Source organism: Haemaphysalis longicornis, unplaced genomic scaffold (genome assembly GCF_048455015.1).
Source record: "Haemaphysalis longicornis isolate Haplotype H1 unplaced genomic scaffold, Haemaphysalis longicornis Haplotype H1 scaffold_4, whole genome shotgun sequence".
NCBI classification, from domain to species: domain Eukaryota; kingdom Metazoa; phylum Arthropoda; class Arachnida; order Ixodida; family Ixodidae; genus Haemaphysalis; species Haemaphysalis longicornis.
Window position 1 is genome coordinate 134,040,384 of NW_027526361.1, and position 17,127 is coordinate 134,057,510.

At 49.8% G+C, this 17,127-nt stretch overlaps 1 protein-coding gene across 1 annotated transcript in view; it reads right to left on the reverse strand.

Moving 5' to 3' along the window:
- Nucleotides 1-17,127, reverse strand: part of LOC144180019 (uncharacterized) — a 45,675-nt gene that overhangs the window by 5,693 nt on the left and 22,855 nt on the right. The window contains exons 6-11 of the mRNA XM_077708427.1: nt 15,465-15,533; nt 11,516-11,605; nt 9,559-9,689; nt 6,148-6,171; nt 6,036-6,059; nt 112-335 (exon numbers count right to left, since the gene is read on the reverse strand). Of these exons, the coding sequence (XP_077564553.1) occupies nt 112-335; nt 6,036-6,059; nt 6,148-6,171; nt 9,559-9,689; nt 11,516-11,605; nt 15,465-15,533 (562 nt within the window). The remainder of the gene's footprint in view (nt 1-111; nt 336-6,035; nt 6,060-6,147; nt 6,172-9,558; nt 9,690-11,515; nt 11,606-15,464; nt 15,534-17,127) is intronic.

Genomic DNA, 17,127 nt, shown 5'->3' on the forward strand with positions numbered 1-17,127 from the left:
CGCGAACACAGCGGCGGTTCGCCCAGGAAAAAAAGTTTAGAGTGTTCCAATTATCGTCGTACCGCCCCGTACATGGCTCATGTAATCAACATTGGTGCAAAGTGTGCGTACACATGCGCCTGGCGTCCGCCGGCCGGCCGAAGGGCGACGGGCGGCCCCTGGGCAAGTGCGGGTCGTCGACGCCCACGCGGCGCACCACGGCCGTGGGGATGATGCGCGCCAGCTGGGGGCTGCCGCTGTCCGCCGACACCGCGGGCAGCACGGGCGCCGAGTCCGCCGCGTCGAAGCTCATCACCAGGCAGCGCGCCTCGCGGCTCTGCTGCAGGATGTGGTCCCTGCATGCGAGCAGCAGAGCGCATGCGCGACGGAACCGGTGCGTGTTTTACGCTACGGGCATTACGTACTACTTTTCGTGAACGCACTCTGACCTAGAAACTTTGGCGTGGTTGAACTCGGTTAAACTAAGCTCGGTTTCCGAGCCCAGAGCACGCAAACCGTAACACGTACTGCTCGGCGCTGACGCCGTTGTAGGCGCGAACGTGCAGTAAACGTTGATGCAGCAAGCACCCCCTTGTATCATTTTATGACAACACGCACCTTCCTCTTTCCCCCTTCCTATCCCCTACCCCACCCCTTGGAACGAACGAGTGATTAGCCGCTTTCACTGCGCAACCTCACGAGGCACTGGCTTGACTTTAGCTGAGCTTGAAGGTCAAACACACTGCGAAAAACCAACTGTTTTCTGGGTATGTACAGGGATGTTTCACTCTACATTTCGTTCCGCTCGCTCGCTCGCTCACTCACTCACTCACTCACTCACTCACTCACTCACTCACTCACTCACTCACTCACTCACTCACTCACTCACTCACTCACTCACTCACTCACTCACTCACTCACTCACTCACTCACTCACTCACTCACTCACGAAGACGCTCATGCAGTGGGTGCCGAACGCATCTCTTTCGCCTTAAAGGAGTAGTAACACGAAATGTCAAAGCTGAGATAACTATGTACAATGCTCCCTTTTTATCAGGAGGTATCTCTCAGCAAGCTTCAACAGTAACGGTTCAGTATAACATATTTTAAATCCATTTTAATCCTTGCCCGCACGAGAAAGCCCAGAGCGGGCCAGCATGACATCATCTATACTATATGGACGGAGCGAGCGGGTTCCGACGGCTGGATAGAGGAGACACTTCAGGCGGCAGCACTCACAGTGCACGAGTACGCGAAGACCTGTGGAATCAGTTGCGCGCCGCAGAAGTCGGAACTCCTTGTAATCCAACCAGGCAAGCCCCGCAAGCAAGCCCCCACCAGACATCCGCATCCAAATTGACGGCACCAAAGTCAAGCCGAGGGACACATGTAGAATCCTCGGTCTCCTAATACAAGACAATGTCGAAGCACACGCCGCCGTCGGCAAGATCAAGACCAGCGCGGAGAAGATCCTAGTCATGCTGAGGGGTTTGAACTAGAAACAGAGGACTGAAGGAAGACGACGCCCTCAGACTGGTGCAGGCATTCATTACATCCAGGATAACATATTCGGCCCCGTATCTCAATCTAAACAAGACGCAAAAAAACACACTCGATACCATCATCAGAAAGGCCATCAAGCAAGCCCTCGGCCTACCCATCTATTCGTCGACCCAGTACCTTCAAGCCATGGGGGCACATAACACAGTCGACGAACTCATAGAAGACCACCTGTCTAACCAGCGACTCCGCCTGAGCCCGACAAATCATGACCGTGCGGTGCTGGATAAGATAGGGTGGCGTAAGAAGAGAGCAACAGTCAAGAGGTCCATCCCAACTGAATGGCTGACAACAGTCGCCACCAAGCCCTTACCCCGGAGCACTACGCCGGGGCAAAATGATGGCAGGAGAGAAGCCAGAGCTAAGGCGATTAATTCGAAATGCAGCAAATGGAGGGAGTCCTATACTGGGATACGTCCCTCGTCAATTGCAGCAGCAAAGCAGCGGCGGTGGTAACCGACGGGGTACGGTTGATACAGCGCTGCAGTCAACAGCAGAGAGTCAGCGACAGCAGAGGAGGTGGCCATAGCCCTGGGGCTCGTCCAACCGGGCGCAAGGGTGGTGGTCACCTACTCCAAAAGAGCTTTCGGCGGCTACAGGAAAGGGGTGATCTCCTCAGAGGCAGCCGCGATATTAACGAAGAACAGGGCACCGGAGCAAGCCGTAGAGCTCGTATGGGTGCCTGCCCACAGAGGTAGCCGGCAACGTCATAACCGATTATCATGCCCGAGCGATGACCCTCCAGGCAGGGCAGGACATCGACACCACCAACCCGGTGCTCACATACAGAGAGATTACCTCCGAGTATAGGGAGGATCGGCGCACCTTCCCCGAGCCGCACCGCACCCTCAGCAGAGAACAACAAACAACCATCAGGCGCATTCAGGCGGGTTCACTTACACACCCTGTCCTGATGAATAAATTCTATCCGGAAACCGAAGAGGATAGAGGATACTTGTCCATTTTGCACAAATAACATAGGCACTCTCGCACACATCCTAACGGAGTGGCCTTCACTCAAGTCCCCTTTCCACCCTCCAATACCCCATGAGCGATGGCAGACCTATACGGTCCAGCCCCGCCTTGCCGATCCAGCTCGCGCTGGCGGCCAGGCCGGGGCCAGGAGCTGCTCGCCGTATATGGGTCCCGAAACCAGGGAACCACCTCATCCGACGACTCAGAATACACCGTCATTTTATTTGAGATCAATAAATGTTTTCCACTACTACTACTACTCATCTGCTCCTTGCCTCAAACTGCCGACGTCGGGGCTCCCGTGACGTAGCCGACGCGCTGTCTGCGCTTGGCGCGCGCTGCTAGGCCGTGTGTACACGTCATGGTTCTGGGACTGACTTCATGCTGCCCGGGCGCGTGTGTGGGGATTGTAAAACACCTCGGCCGGTCTGGGGGCGCGCGTCCAGACTCCAGACCGACAGCAGCGCGACAAGAATGGTGGCGTCAGGGGCGCCCTCCTGTCATGGTGACCACTCGGCGTTCGTTTTGTCGAAACCGAAAGTGACAAGAATAGACGACGCCGTAAATGATTGTTTACGCTGTAATCGACAGCCTAATGCGCCATTCTATGATTAGTGGGCTGGTAGGAATTCATAGCAGCGAAAAAACGTAACACAAAAAATTTCGTGTCAGTACTCCTGTAATAGCACCAGGATTACACGTTACTATAGCAGCAAAGGATCAGCCCACAATGGTAACGGTTTTACAGTGGCAAGCCCATCATGCACAGCCTTCAAGATTGTGTTCGGTTGCCCTTATTGATGGCCGTTGCTATGGCAACGGGGAGAGCACGCAGCTGCACGGCGAGAGGGAGATGGAGCGCCAACGAAGATTGTGCAGGTGCGAATAGTTGCCGCGGAAAAATTGCGGTACGCGTTGGTAGAAGAGGGCGTGGTTTTATGGAAATCGCACAGCGGGGTTACTATAAAAGGAATTGCGATGGCTTTACGAAATAAGTATACTGCAGGGACGCGGCATGAGCGCAGGCAAACTCGTATCGCTTAGCAATGTGCCATCACAGCTGCAGCGAACTCGTCACACTAACGTGGTGTAATCGGAGCAAGTGATTTTTGGCAGCGGCGCTGTTCTCGCTAACTTCCCTGTTTTTTGCGTGCGCAGAACAAGAAAAGACGCCGGCTTCGTACTTTCATATGAGATGGCGTATATCGCCCCCGAAAAAAAGTCTTCCCAGCAATTCATTTCAGTTTAGAAATGAAGATAGGCGTAAACTTGTACTTTGTAAGCTCGTTTTCCCACAATGTGTGTTTCACAGTGAAGCCTACTCATAAAGAAAAAAAAAAAAAGGTGGCAGTGGGGGCTATCGCGGCGGGAGAAGTCCACCGACGACGATCGGGCCACGCAGACACGCGTAAGCCCGATACCCATCGCTACACCGAATACCCCGAGTTTAAGAGGTAGGCGAGGGTGCAATCCCGTTGAGCGCTGCCTCGGCGCGGATTGAGCGGGAGTTTGTAGACAGCCGCTGGTCATCCACCTTCGCATAGTGGAGAGGCAGTGATCTTTTCTCGTCATTTCCCGGTTTAGCCGATCAGGACGCGGTAGCACTGACCCTGAGCAGTGTTTGGAAAGAGTAAATGTTTTGCCGCTTTCGGCTCGCTACATTTCGTCCAGATCGACGTGCCAACGCGCCGGGTAGATGGCGCCACTTACCTTACTTCTCGGATGCGCCTGAAAAAGAGATTATAAAAGATCAAAAGAATGCCTCGTCCTCTATGAAACGAAATGATGAAAATGCGAAATATGACAGGAGATGGACGTATTTATGTTATATTACATTTAATTTTAATTTTTTGTGCAAACATCACGTCGATCGGACAGAGAGAGAACACGTTTATTGCACAGTTTGCTACCTCGTTCCAGGTGGCGGCGGTGGTGGTGGTGGTTGTGGTTTGCGGGAAGGTAAAAAGATGTGGTTGATCCTTCTTTCATTGGAATCGGTGAAACACGGAAGTGAAATGTGCCTTCACGGGAGCATTTGAATGTTTACTGTGCATCAATGTGAACTTGCACATCACTAGTTATGTTTCGTCGGTATGGCACCGTTAGACGCATCAACATTAGACACTGAATTACACGCGCCGGAGCATTGCGTAAATCCGATTGAAATCCCAGGCGCTCGCAAACCATGCGAATGAAACAGAACTGGTTGTAAGCGAATGGTTTCGTGAAGTCACGGTCCGCTACAGCGAAATGAGCATGATTGGCGGGTCGGCAGCAGTCTTGTGGGTGTGCTTGGCGAGCGACGTCCTGCTGGCGGGTAACTTCGGCAAAGGTGAGACCACATTGTTCCTCCTCCGTGGCGTGCATGCCAGACGCTTGCGTGGCGACGAGCTCAGCTTGTGGAACGCGGCGCCGGCGTTGGCTGAGCGGCGTTCCATATGGGTGGCGGGCGGATAAACACAGCAGCTTCCGCATCTACACGCTGCCCTATCGAGGCGCCAACTATCGGCGCTCATTGGCGTCATGACGCTCTACTTCCGTTCACCTCTCCTAGACGGCAGCACCATCTGAATGGACAAGTTAGAGGGAAGGACATAAGGCGCGTTCGCACAGCTAGCTATCCGGGCATGACTTAATGGCTCAGTTTAGCGTTGTTGCTTTTGTTCGTATGCCAAAGTCCGGTAACTTATCCGGATGGTGGCGCCGCACGTGTGTCGGTTTGTCCTGCATTGTAATGTTGCTGCTGTGAGTATGTAAAAACCGGCAAAAAAAAAAACTTCATGACTCAGCCGGCAGAGTGTTTCACACCTCCCGTTGCGGCCAGAGTGATCGTGGGCTCGAAACCTAGAGGCGCCGCGCCAATGGAACTTTTTCTGGTGATGTAATTTCCTTGACGGATATGACGTCGGTCAGGTTTGTGTACCCCGCCATAAAACACTTTCGAGTTAAAACTGCAGGCTGAGGTATCGCTGTTCTAGCAGGAGGCCAGAATCTCCTCGGAAATAGTCGTCATGAAGTCGGAGAGTCTCCTGGGTGACCGAACGTCTACGTTGAGCAGGGGAGCCAGCCAAGCCTGTCATGCGGAACGTAGTTGAGTGAATTATGAAAGGCTAGGTCTTTCTTATAGTACAAAGATATCTATATCTGTAGTCTTCATGGCTCCTTCAAGGACTGAACGGCGAATCTATGTGATACGAATGACGGTGCCGCCATACACACAGTGTACAGGTGCCGTAAAAAGTAATTGGAACACGGTCTCGTACATTTACAGAAATTTTTCTTCTGGGAACTGCCTGGCTGAATTATTGTGAATTTAAAGGAGTCATTACGTTACCTTAAAGGAGTCATTTCTAACAGAAAAAAAAGCTTCCTGTAAACCGGTAACCGGCTGTTATAAAGCCAGTAAGACAAATATTTCTTGATATTCACAAACCCTTGTTCCAATTACTTATGACGGCACCTGTACGTGGCCAGTTCTATTTTCCTGCTTGCGAAGTCTTGACGCTGAGGTACGTACTTACTTCATATGCTTTTCTTGCCTGATCCTGAACGAGATAAAATATTAACGCAACATAAGCGCTTGTTTATCGCAAAAGAAAACAAAAAAAAAGTACTGTTCAGGAGTCAACGTACCTGGCTTGCTGCTGGCCTTGTACACTAAAGGAGTAAATGACAAATAAAAAAAGATTGAAAATGAGTTTGCGGGCATGGGGGCCACTATTAGAAACATTACTAAGTGATGCTGGAAACATTACTAGGAGAGCTTGAGGGAATTCATGCTGTGTTATATCTTCCATTGCGGGATTTTGGAAAAAAAAAGTGGCAAAAACGAGAACGAAAGAAACTGTAACACTTAACTAAAACACTAAACTAACAAAAGATGACGTAATTTGAATTCAAAACTTTCTGAAAAAAAGAGGAGCTTTGCACGTGATAAAGTGTCGTATGTGAGTTAGTACCTAAAAAATGAGCAAGTAAAATAGTTTAGTGTGTTGTGTGAACATTTTGCTTAGCTGCTGTTATAATTTATTTATAAGAAGGATATAACAATAGGACTGGAATTTAGACTATTGCGATATTTGTTAGTATGTGTGGCACAATTTTTTAATATTCGTTAATAATGTAGATATGTACGTAACATAGCGGTGTACGTAACAATAGTGTTTCTCTATTCTAACAATGGGCAAAGCTCAGTACAGTTGCGTATTGGTGTTTATTAACAAGACTGCTTGTGTACGATGTTTCCGAATTTTTCTAATTTCTTCAGTTCAAGCGAGCTAGGTTTTTGGAACATTTATAGCTTTTGTCTTTATACCTTAACTTTTGGGGAAACATCCGCGCAGTGCTAAAAGCCACCGGCACTTGTTGAAACATGCAGGTTTCAATGTTTGAAAGTGAACATTTCGACAGACTTCTGTCTGGTTGGGAAGTTACTGAACTGAGATTTAATTACGCTCCAACCAATACAATGCAAAAAGGCAAACGTCGGGAAACGTCGGGGTTTTTTTTGCCTTTTTGCATTGTATTGGTTGGAGCGTAATTAAATCTCAGTTCAGGTTTCAATGTGTTCACTTTTGAAGCTTAGGTAAAATTGGTATCTTCTACGAGTGGTAGTTGTTTGGTATGAATAATGGCTGAACAGAAAATGAGCGCGAATAAGACGTTCTGAACCGCCTAAAGTGTGAAGGAGTCCTTTCTATCGAAGCTCCTATCGGTGTTCCACTTATTGACACTAATCATGGTATCCTGAACCCCTCCTCCAATCGGGCCTCCAGTTTCGTGAATGAAAGCGATTTTGGCATGTAAAAACAGTGCCGTATCCTCCGCTCAGCCGCGTCAAGGAAGCACATTTATTTGAGGACCGACTGAAAGTACGGCCACAAGTGTTTCGAGTGTTCGTTTGTAAGCGTTTTTTGTCATTAGTATTTGAGCTAGTTTGCTGCGTTCAAATGCTCATCCAGCCACTTCATCGGCCATTTTGTGAGTTTTCCTAGTCGTAACTTCTGTATCGCATGTTTCTGTAAGGTTTCTGACTTTTCCCCTACTGTTTTGAATGAATCGATTTGTATTAATGCGCGAACATTAGTAAACTGGCTAGGTCGAATATCCTGAGTTTTGACCAAGGGACGGGGCCCAAAATGGCCGAGGGTGCTATAACAACAAAAGTAAAGTAATCGAGTTGAAACGAAAATCGGCTAAATTTGGGTGCGGACAATAACGGAACACAAGGACTGCAGAATGCGAGACCAGTACGCACGCATACGCCACGACGGCTGACTGACTGACTGTAGCTGGCCTATAGTGAGTGCGTTGTGGCCTTAAACCTACAACGTCTGTTAGAAACATGTACTGTTGTACCGTTTGTTAGAAGGAAGTACGTCACTTTTTAGATCATATAACGTGTGTTATACCTGTGCTACACGAGCGTTTGGAAGGACATTTCAGTCGAATAACCTTCGAAATTTCAAATGTCATTCGAACTGGAAGGAGTTCTGTCGATCTACACGACCATTCTCAAAGGCAGTTGAAAGTTTCCGCGTTCGCCCGCCATGTTTTGGTGTCGCCACTGCTGCTATGTTTCGTTCTTGGCGAAAATGTAATTTTAGAGTTAAAATGGGCAAAAAAGCAATTATTAGAGATCAAATTGATAACTATATACAAGCGCGCACAAAACATGCAAAAGGCAGCCAGTTTCTTTGTCATTTTTCGCACCGCCGGTGTTGAGAGTACCAAGTTACCTCGTAATCGTAGAACGAGTGACAGAGAACGAAAACAAGTGAACAAGTGAAAAATTATGAAGATCTTGCACTTCAAACACACAGTTTTACTCGTAAATAATTGTTTTTGTTATTACGGCTTGCAGAAACTGAGCCTGAGGGTACGACCGTTCGTGTTTCAAAGGCCTTTGAGACTCTCAAAGGTCAGTTGTCGTGCTCCGTTGACTCAAATGCCATTTTAACCACATGCCTTTGAAAAACGTCGTGTAGCAGCTCAAAGGTGTCATTTGAGTCAAATGACATTCGACTCGAAGGCCTTCGAAACGCTCGTACGTGTAGCACGGATATTAGAGACGTACAGTTGGGCTGCATGTTAAAATTTCACGAGTAATTTTAGATGAGTAAGGTTGTATGAGTTAATTCGAAAATCGAAATTGCATGAGAAGCTTTAACAAGCTGAATCAGTAATTAGGCAACCGACAAAGTACGGTTCCGCCCACAGAGCACTTCTAACTCACCATGACATTCTACCCTCCAGGCCGGCTGAAGGAAAACGACAACAGGCATTGGGGCCTTGGGAGGAGTTTTGTGTCATTCCTCTGGGCAGCCGGAACAGCAAGATCCCAGGCCTATTGTCGCGCTTCTTCATCGGGCCACCGTAGAATATCACGGTGAGTTAGACGTGCTCAAAGGGAGAATCGATGACAACAATGTAGCATCTACCGTGCTGCACAAAGCTTGTGAACTGAACTAAAGTCCCCGTCGCATCGCTTCATTCCCCTTACGCATCCCCCTCACCCCGCGGCGTTTATTGGCTGCTCCCCATTCTTAATACATTTAACGTCCGCTGTAATTCATTGTCGGGTGTATTTTTTTTTTGTGGGAATCGCTATACTCGGTTACAACTCAAGAACGGCACCACCTCATGTAGTGTATCACTCCGCCAAAGCGCCGGACCCGTGACGTCAGTGGGCGCGCGTTTTGAAAGGGGTTTGCTACGAATGCGTGATATCGTCTGCCTTGTCTCACGCAGTTTGTTTGTCGTCACTGGAGTCGTTTATAAGCATATCAAGTCCAAAAAAATCACGGGAACGGCTCACGCCATGTTCAAAATATTCCCAGTAACGCCCTACTTGCGCCGCGCGGAGAAACATCCGGCTACGGTGTAAGGCACAGCGGCAACTTCTGGTGCCGTTCTTAAGTTGTCACCGAGTATACACTCAGCATGCACACAGGACTAGAATTCCACCTAGCGGAGCCTATAGACGCCCCGTTACCCTCCCCACGGAGTCGCAGATGCGTAATTAGTAAGAGGTTTGGGACGTACAGTTCGTCGGCGGCCTGTCCGTTCACCGTGTAGCTACGCATGCGCAGGAAGTAGCGGCTGAGCATCAGCGTTACCGGGATGGCGACGAACATGCAGAGCAGGCAGCAGAACAGCGACAGCCACAGCCCGTTCTGCGCCACGAGAATAGCACAGCACACGACGCTTCAATCGGTCGTTAAAGGAACTCTGCAACGCTTCCGATAAATACTCTCGCTCTTTCCTTCGCGCCTGTATGCACCGCCAATCACAAACACGGAGCGGCACTGCGTGCTTTGCTCGTCGCAGCAGATACGCCCATCGCTTCTTCTTTGCTTTTGTGGCTTTCATTTAGTGCACAGCACTTCGGCCGTCGCTACTACGGTTTCGCGGCGGCGTTGTAACCGAGTGAACGATGGGAAGAAAGAACACTGAAAGAAAACGGAGGAGGAGGAGAGTGTCGCGAAATTGTGAGGGGGAGGGCCATTTGCCGAGGCAGAGCGAGACGCTCCAACGAAAGCGTGAGGGGGAGGGCAATAGCCGAGCCTGCGCCGGACAGGTGTGTGAAAACCGCCCTCCGCGTCTATAGTGGCGCCCGAGAAAGGAAACTTTCAAGTTCTGCGTGCTGCACGTTCATCTGTCCTTGAGGTCCTTCGTCGCCGTCCTCGTTGTGTGGCTCATCTGAACCACGTGACATTTGCGCGAAATGTTCAAACACGATTTACAAAACATGCTCGTTTGGGCCGATGCCCTGCGAGATAACGGCAGAGTAGCGCGCGCCGCCGTGCTTTCGCTCACACGCGATCACTTTCTGAGACACAGACGCTATGCGCACGAATTTGTCAGACATTTTTTAAAGTGGCTGTCGAATGCGTTCATTGCCGAAACAGAAGGAAAGCCGGCCAATAGCCGCTACACCGCTGCAATGACGTAATTCGAGCGCTCGAAGAACGCCAAGACCGCAAAAGAGAGAGAAAAAAAACAAACTTTTGAGCACGTTTCTAACTTATTTGATGGGCATGGAGCAAAAATCTCTGGCTGAGGCACTTTGTGACCACCAATTCTAATTACTCGTTGTGTTTGTTTACTACGTTCTGCAAGCATTTAGGATTTGGAAAATGTTGAAAAGAGTGTTGCAGGGTCCATTTTTACGTCGTCACTGACGCTGATTTCTGAAATGGTCATGTCTCTTTCATTTCTCACAAAATGGGGCGCATAGAAAATATGCCACGTGCATGCATTCCGCGGAGGACGTCGCAAATGATAACCAGGCGACAATAATGGTACAATGGTCAGTAAGAGGGAAACTGATCGAAGACTGTTTACAGCAACCCACTGCGGCGTTCTACTTCTTCCGCTGGGCCACGCAGATACTTCGCAACATCGTAAAAGTGCAGCAAGAAGATTTATGCGGGTGAACGCGAGAGATATTTCCGTTTGTCACTGTCAGTGTCTACACGACAACCAGACATTCCGGCGCAATCCGCTACGCGACCAGATCGCTCCTTCGAGGTGGTCTCCGCGGCCCACACTGCACTGCTTAGCTGATATTGCAGTAGTCCGGTGGGCTGAAATCAGTGTCTTTTATAAACACGTGACCACCAAAAGTCCCCAGACACACCTATTTCACGTTTACACGTACCTTATGCGTTCTCGAGCATCTGTGGACTTTGGTGCACCTATCGGCTCCATTGTTATTGTGCGCTCTCCGTACACGGAAAACATGCGTTGCGTCAGATATAGCTTGCTTTCGAATGCAAAGATAAAGTATAGTTAAGCGAAGTTAGTCATGTAACGTGATGTAAATAATGATGCCCCCGTCCGCGCGTGCTTATAACCAACACTACGTTGTCCATCACGTGAGCCTCTCTATATACATGTAGAAGCCACCCGAAGGATATATGCCCCTCAAAAATTGAACCTGGTGGTTGCGGACGTAGCATAGCGCTCGTCAAAGGTGGAGGCAAAATGTTCCTCTCACCATGTTGTCAGAAACTATTCTGCATGCCACCAGGAATCCTAGTTGCGTCACCCGCTGCGCAGTGCGGCAGTCCCCGACGCTGGTCTTGAGCTGCGATATGGCGGACACGGAGATATATAGTTGTAGTCGGGGTGGAAGATCGAGGAGGAAACGTACACGTTGCAATGTTAAGACTGTCAGGCAAGGGCGAAATTCTGAATCAGAATACAAGCCAGGTGCTCATTTCTGGCTCTCGCTCCATGGGTTGTGGTGTGACATGCCGCAAACGACCTTTTATTCGTGTGCTATGCTCAAGGTTTCGCGCAAACCAACCATACGTCATAAAATGTACTTGCAATGTTTGAAGTAAGTTTTTTACATGCATCGGGTTCTTTAAATTCCTCCAAGTGTAACTCAGCGACATGTATTCAAATTTTCACTGTAGGACTTGTCAAGTTAGTTGACAGTGCCCTGTTTATTTATCGAATCAATCATGCCGTCTTTGACTTGCATTAGCTAACCAGATAAAGGTTTTACAATACGAAGAAAAAATTGACTGACTACAGATTATTGGCCTCGAGGACATGCCGTGGCGCCACCTACGAGTGACGTCACTTGTAGGACGCTGAATCGTGTTGTCGTCTCTACGGCAGATTTCCCGTGCGTATGCGGAAGCGCGTTTTTTTCATGTGGCCACCGTCTCGCCCGCTCCTTGTGGATTTGATGCAAATTACCAAACAAGTTGTCTGTAAACCAAATAATTCGGGCAAGAAATCAGCGACTCGCTTGTTCCCGGCGACACCGCCGCGTTTAGGTAGTTGCTACCATCGCGACCCACAGCTCTTACATACGCAGCCAGCTAACGCCAAGGACGATGCAGCTGATGCCGAGAAAAGTACGCTGTAAATTCATTGTGAAATACTTGTGACGGGACATGTGTGTGCAAACAAACACCTTGTAACAGCGACGGAAAGGCGTCGCTCACTTATGATCTCCCCGCGCGAACTGCTCGTATTGCCTGGTAAATGAATGACGCGAGAACGCTGATCAGATTGCTTCGCCGCACACGCTTAAAAATATTGTTATGGCCTGCAGTTTGGCTTAATCAGTGCCTATTTCCCCTACGATGTTTTTATAGTCATGCCCGGATTTGATTAACGATCACTGCCGTAGCCTGTTGTTTAATCTTGATTGTAGGGTTTAACGCGCCGACGCAACGCAGGCGATGAGGCGCGCCGTAGTGGAGGGCTCCGGATTAATTTTGACCACCTGGGGATCTTTAACGTGCGCTGAAACCTCGTACACACGGGCGTTTTTGCTTTTCGCCTCCATCAGAAAAGCGGCCGCCGTGGCCGGGAATCGAACCCGTGACCTCGTGCTCAGCAGCGCAACGCCTTAGCCACTGAACCACCGCGGCGGGTCGTAGCCTGTTGTTTAATTTCGCGACTTGTCCGCAATGTATGAACGGTATGAACGCGAGTTTTTAACGCCTTCGAGCGGGTTCGGACAAGGCCATATTTAGTTTTCATTAGGTGCACGGCGTGGTAATATATAATTGCAACCCGCCGCGGTGGCTCAGTGGCTAAGGCGTTGCGCTGCTGAGCACGAGGTCGCGGGTTCGATTCCCGGCCGCGGCGGCCGCTTTTCTGATGGAGGCGAAAAGCAAAAACGCCCGTGTGTACGAGATTTCGGCGCACGATAAAGATCCCCAGGTGGTCAAAATTAATCCGGAGCCCTCCACTACGGCGCGCCTCATCGCCTGCGTTGCGTCGGCGCGTTAAACCCCACAATCAATCAATCAATATATAATTGCAGCGTGTTTTGTATGTTTACAGTAAGCCGGCATTTCTCAAGCATCAATTTCGAAACTCACGACTTCTCACAGAAGGCGAGGCTGCGTACGAGGCGAAACGCGTCTTTAATGATTTCGGGTAATGGGAGAACCGAGCGTTGGGGGCCCCCAAGAAGTCAGAGGAACTCAAACGCAACACGCGCGTGCGCGACGGGAGGGCCTTCGCCAACAGCTCGCAGCCGGCTTCGGATGCACGTAATCGGATGTTGGGAACTTTAGGCTTGGCGTCGCAGCAGATATTCCATCGCCGTTAGAGTTGCGAGTGACAGTCCCTAACAGGACGTTTCACCGCGCTGGGAACTCGGTAAGTGCGGTGATTTCCGTTGAAACGATCGGCGATCAAGATACCTGCACGGCCACGGCCGATTCTTGCGCGCAAGCATAGCCATCCTTCGGCGGCTCGCCGCACCGTGCGTGAACGGGCCGGCGCTGCCGGGACCGACCTCCGCGGCCGGTCGGCGTAAATCGCGGCAGATATTTGAGCATCGCTTTGAAAAATCAAAACATCCCCCACGCAAGGGGCACGATCAAATGCAGAGCATTTCCGCGGGGGGCGTGCCTGCAAGTCTTATGGATTACGTGTTGGTTGTTGTTGTTGTAATTGTTGTCTTCCAGCGTAGACATTGTCGATGAAGTCGATGGTGAAACGTGAAACGTGCCGTGAACCCCCTGCCGCGGCTATTACGCAACGTGGAGAGGCTACGACGCAACGTGGCGCGGCTATGACGCAACACAATCCAACACAATCCACTTTAATCCAACCCAATCCAAATCCAATCCAAGCCAAGCCAAGCCAAGCCAATCCAATCCAATCCAATCCAATCCAATCCAATCCAATCCAATCCAATCGAATCCAATCCAATGCCCTTCGCGAGAGAGTGTTATAGCGCCGAAATTGCGCCACCACATGAACGCGAACCGAACGCGGCGAGAGAGGGTGTTGCGAGCGGAGAGAAGGCGAGGAGGACGCGGGGGAGAGGGCGCACCTGTGGCCGACGGTTGAATGAGTCAAGGATATAAGGCGCGTGCGTAACCTTCCATTCTGTGTCGGCTCCGTGGAGCAGTCGGTAAAGTGCCGTGTACCTTGCGTTCCGCCCGCAGAGTCGTGGGATCGAAACCTGGCGCCGGAAGGTATTATTTCTTTATATAGTGTAGGGTGCGGACTACGTAGTGATGCGGACTACGGACGCCAACGCGGGTGACATCGTGAGTTACTAAAATGCTCTGCATTTAAAACCACAGCTGATGACACTACCTATCAGAATTTTGCATCACACTAACATCCACTTTCAGTCATTCACCAATCTGGAACTTCTTTTCCACGACTTGTGGGATTTTAAAAAGCGGCGACAAGTTGTTGCTGCCGCGACCTGCGTCGGTTCGAGCGCGCGCACCGTCGGCTGTGCGGGCAGGCACGGCGGGTGCGTGTGCTTCTGCGAGCAGTTAACGCTTCACGATTTCCTGCTTTACACATTTCTTGCAAACAAGGAAAATCTAGAAATTTCACTCGGCGATCGTCGTAGTCCACATTGTTGATCGGGGAAACAAGCCGCTGCTTATGCTTCGGTCGCATGCGTAATACACCACCACGCTCATGGTGTTTGCGGATAATCTACCACAGTTGATACGGTTATACAGTCACCATTAGGTCGAACTGCGCTTGACGCACTGAGAATTAACTTCAAACGAAGGAAATTAACACGAAAATACTTTTAGAACGCGCTTCCTAAGCGAAGGTTCACGCGCTGCAAGCCAACTACGCAGCAAGATAGGAACGGTGATCCTACAAGTGACGTCAAAACGATCGCAGCGCCGGCCTCTCCAGTAGTGGGCCTCGCGGCCATACATGCGCTACTTGCACAGCTGTGATGCGCTGAAGGATCATATATCCATCGACAATGTCGTTGTCACCTTGAAGTTCGGAAAATTTTCTGGTTCATCATAAACGATACTTCATCTCAACTTGCTGAGGTTTCTGTCAAGCTCAGAAGGCCGTCTTGCGACTGAATGCCTCAACAGGTAGAAAGTAGTGAGATTTCGCAAGAGTATCGTAGTCCCGACAGTTATCTGCCATGCTTTATTAAGCTATCCTAGCGGATGGACCGCAGGCGTACTTACCGCGTCAAGAGCCTGCTTCTTGACCACCTCCGCTTTCCACAGGGATTCGTTGACGACTAGCAGGGCTTCCTGGAAGCAGCGATTTTCGGGAAGCGTTACGTTCGTGGATGTTGAACAACCTTATACGGTTTGACGCGCAAGTCTCTCTCTGGACTTCTCTCACCTCGGTGAGCAATGTTTACGTTCACAGGATTTATCATTTAGCATTTTCAACTATGGAATCCGTGTAACTTGCTCGAGGCACAGGGAATCCGGTGGCCGAAGCCTTCGTTAATGTTTCATTCCGCTGCGTATCGCGTTTTCGCCTAGATACCGCTCCTATAGTTCGTCCACTTCCGCCACTCCCTTTACCTTACTCGTAATTTTGTAGGGGGAAATACTAAATCTGCGGATCAGGACAGCTGGAGCAGTACTCCCTCGTGCAACAATCTCTCGGCATGTTGCCGAGAATTTGAGCAACTAAGCTTTTAAACACTACTATATATAGAACCGATTCGCACAGATTTCCTGTTTGAAATATAATGCATTGTTTGCAGGAGTGTTATGCGATATAGGCTTCCTTGCCCCAACCAAAGTGCTCCTGTGTCAAAATTTCGGCGCACGCTAAAAATCTCCGTTTCGTAAAAATTAGTCCGCGGAGCGCTCTGCGTGCACGGCGCGTCGCCAGGGGTAGCTCCAACGCATTAGACCACCAGTCTTCGAATAGGCTTCCGTTTTTTTCCCCTCCTCCTCAGCCATGTAATTTACATGTCTCAAATAAACTTGAAACTTGAAACTTGAAACCCGATGTCCTGGAATCTAGGTGCCAGCGTGAGGAGCTTAATGCTGGAACCGAGGTTGGCAAAAGCGCGAAGGCAGGGCCGCCACGACAAATTCTGCGGCCGGCTTGGATGGCGTCATCCCTCTGCGCACGCGTTTGGTCGTTCTCTGTTCTTCTGTCACTGTGCGCCTGTGAATCGACGGCAAATATTTGACAGATTTTTCCCTTATACAATGCTTAAGCGATATTGAATTCTGCATTGTTGCCTTGGGTGCCAAGGCACCGCTGTTCGGGTGAAACCGTTTTTTTTTCATTTCGGAAGAGCTGCTCCGACCAATGATGGCTCGAGCCATCATTGGTCAGAGGAGCTGGTATGATGTATGAACACATGCGCGGCCGCGGGCGGCGCGCGCTCGTGGCAGGCGCCCCGCTATTATCGTATGGCCCCTGTATCCGTTAAAAGCCGCCGGCAACATCCAATAGGGCCGCAACGGGCGATTCTCAGTCGTGTTCATGCGTACATGACGTAATGCGCAAGTATATTTTCTATTCAGTAACGTAAGCGTGAAGCAACTGTCCACCTCGGCTCGTGAGGCGTTTGCCAACATTTTCACCGACAAACATGCTGTTTGTCTGTGGTTATACCTTCCCGCAAATGAACGCGCCTTGGAGAATGACAAGGTGGTGAAGGGAGCGCAGCATGAAAATATAAGAAATAAAACAAGATTAGGTGAGCCGCACGTGGTTAGGGTTTTTTAGAAGAGAAGGTTTTGAATTACATAAAGTAAAACACTTTCCAGAGTGCAGTCTGCTAGTGCAAACTGCACTCTGCTAGTGCAAACTGCACTCTGCAAGGTGCTGTCTGTCAGCCTGACACTTTCAGTTTATTAAAAGAATTGCGGC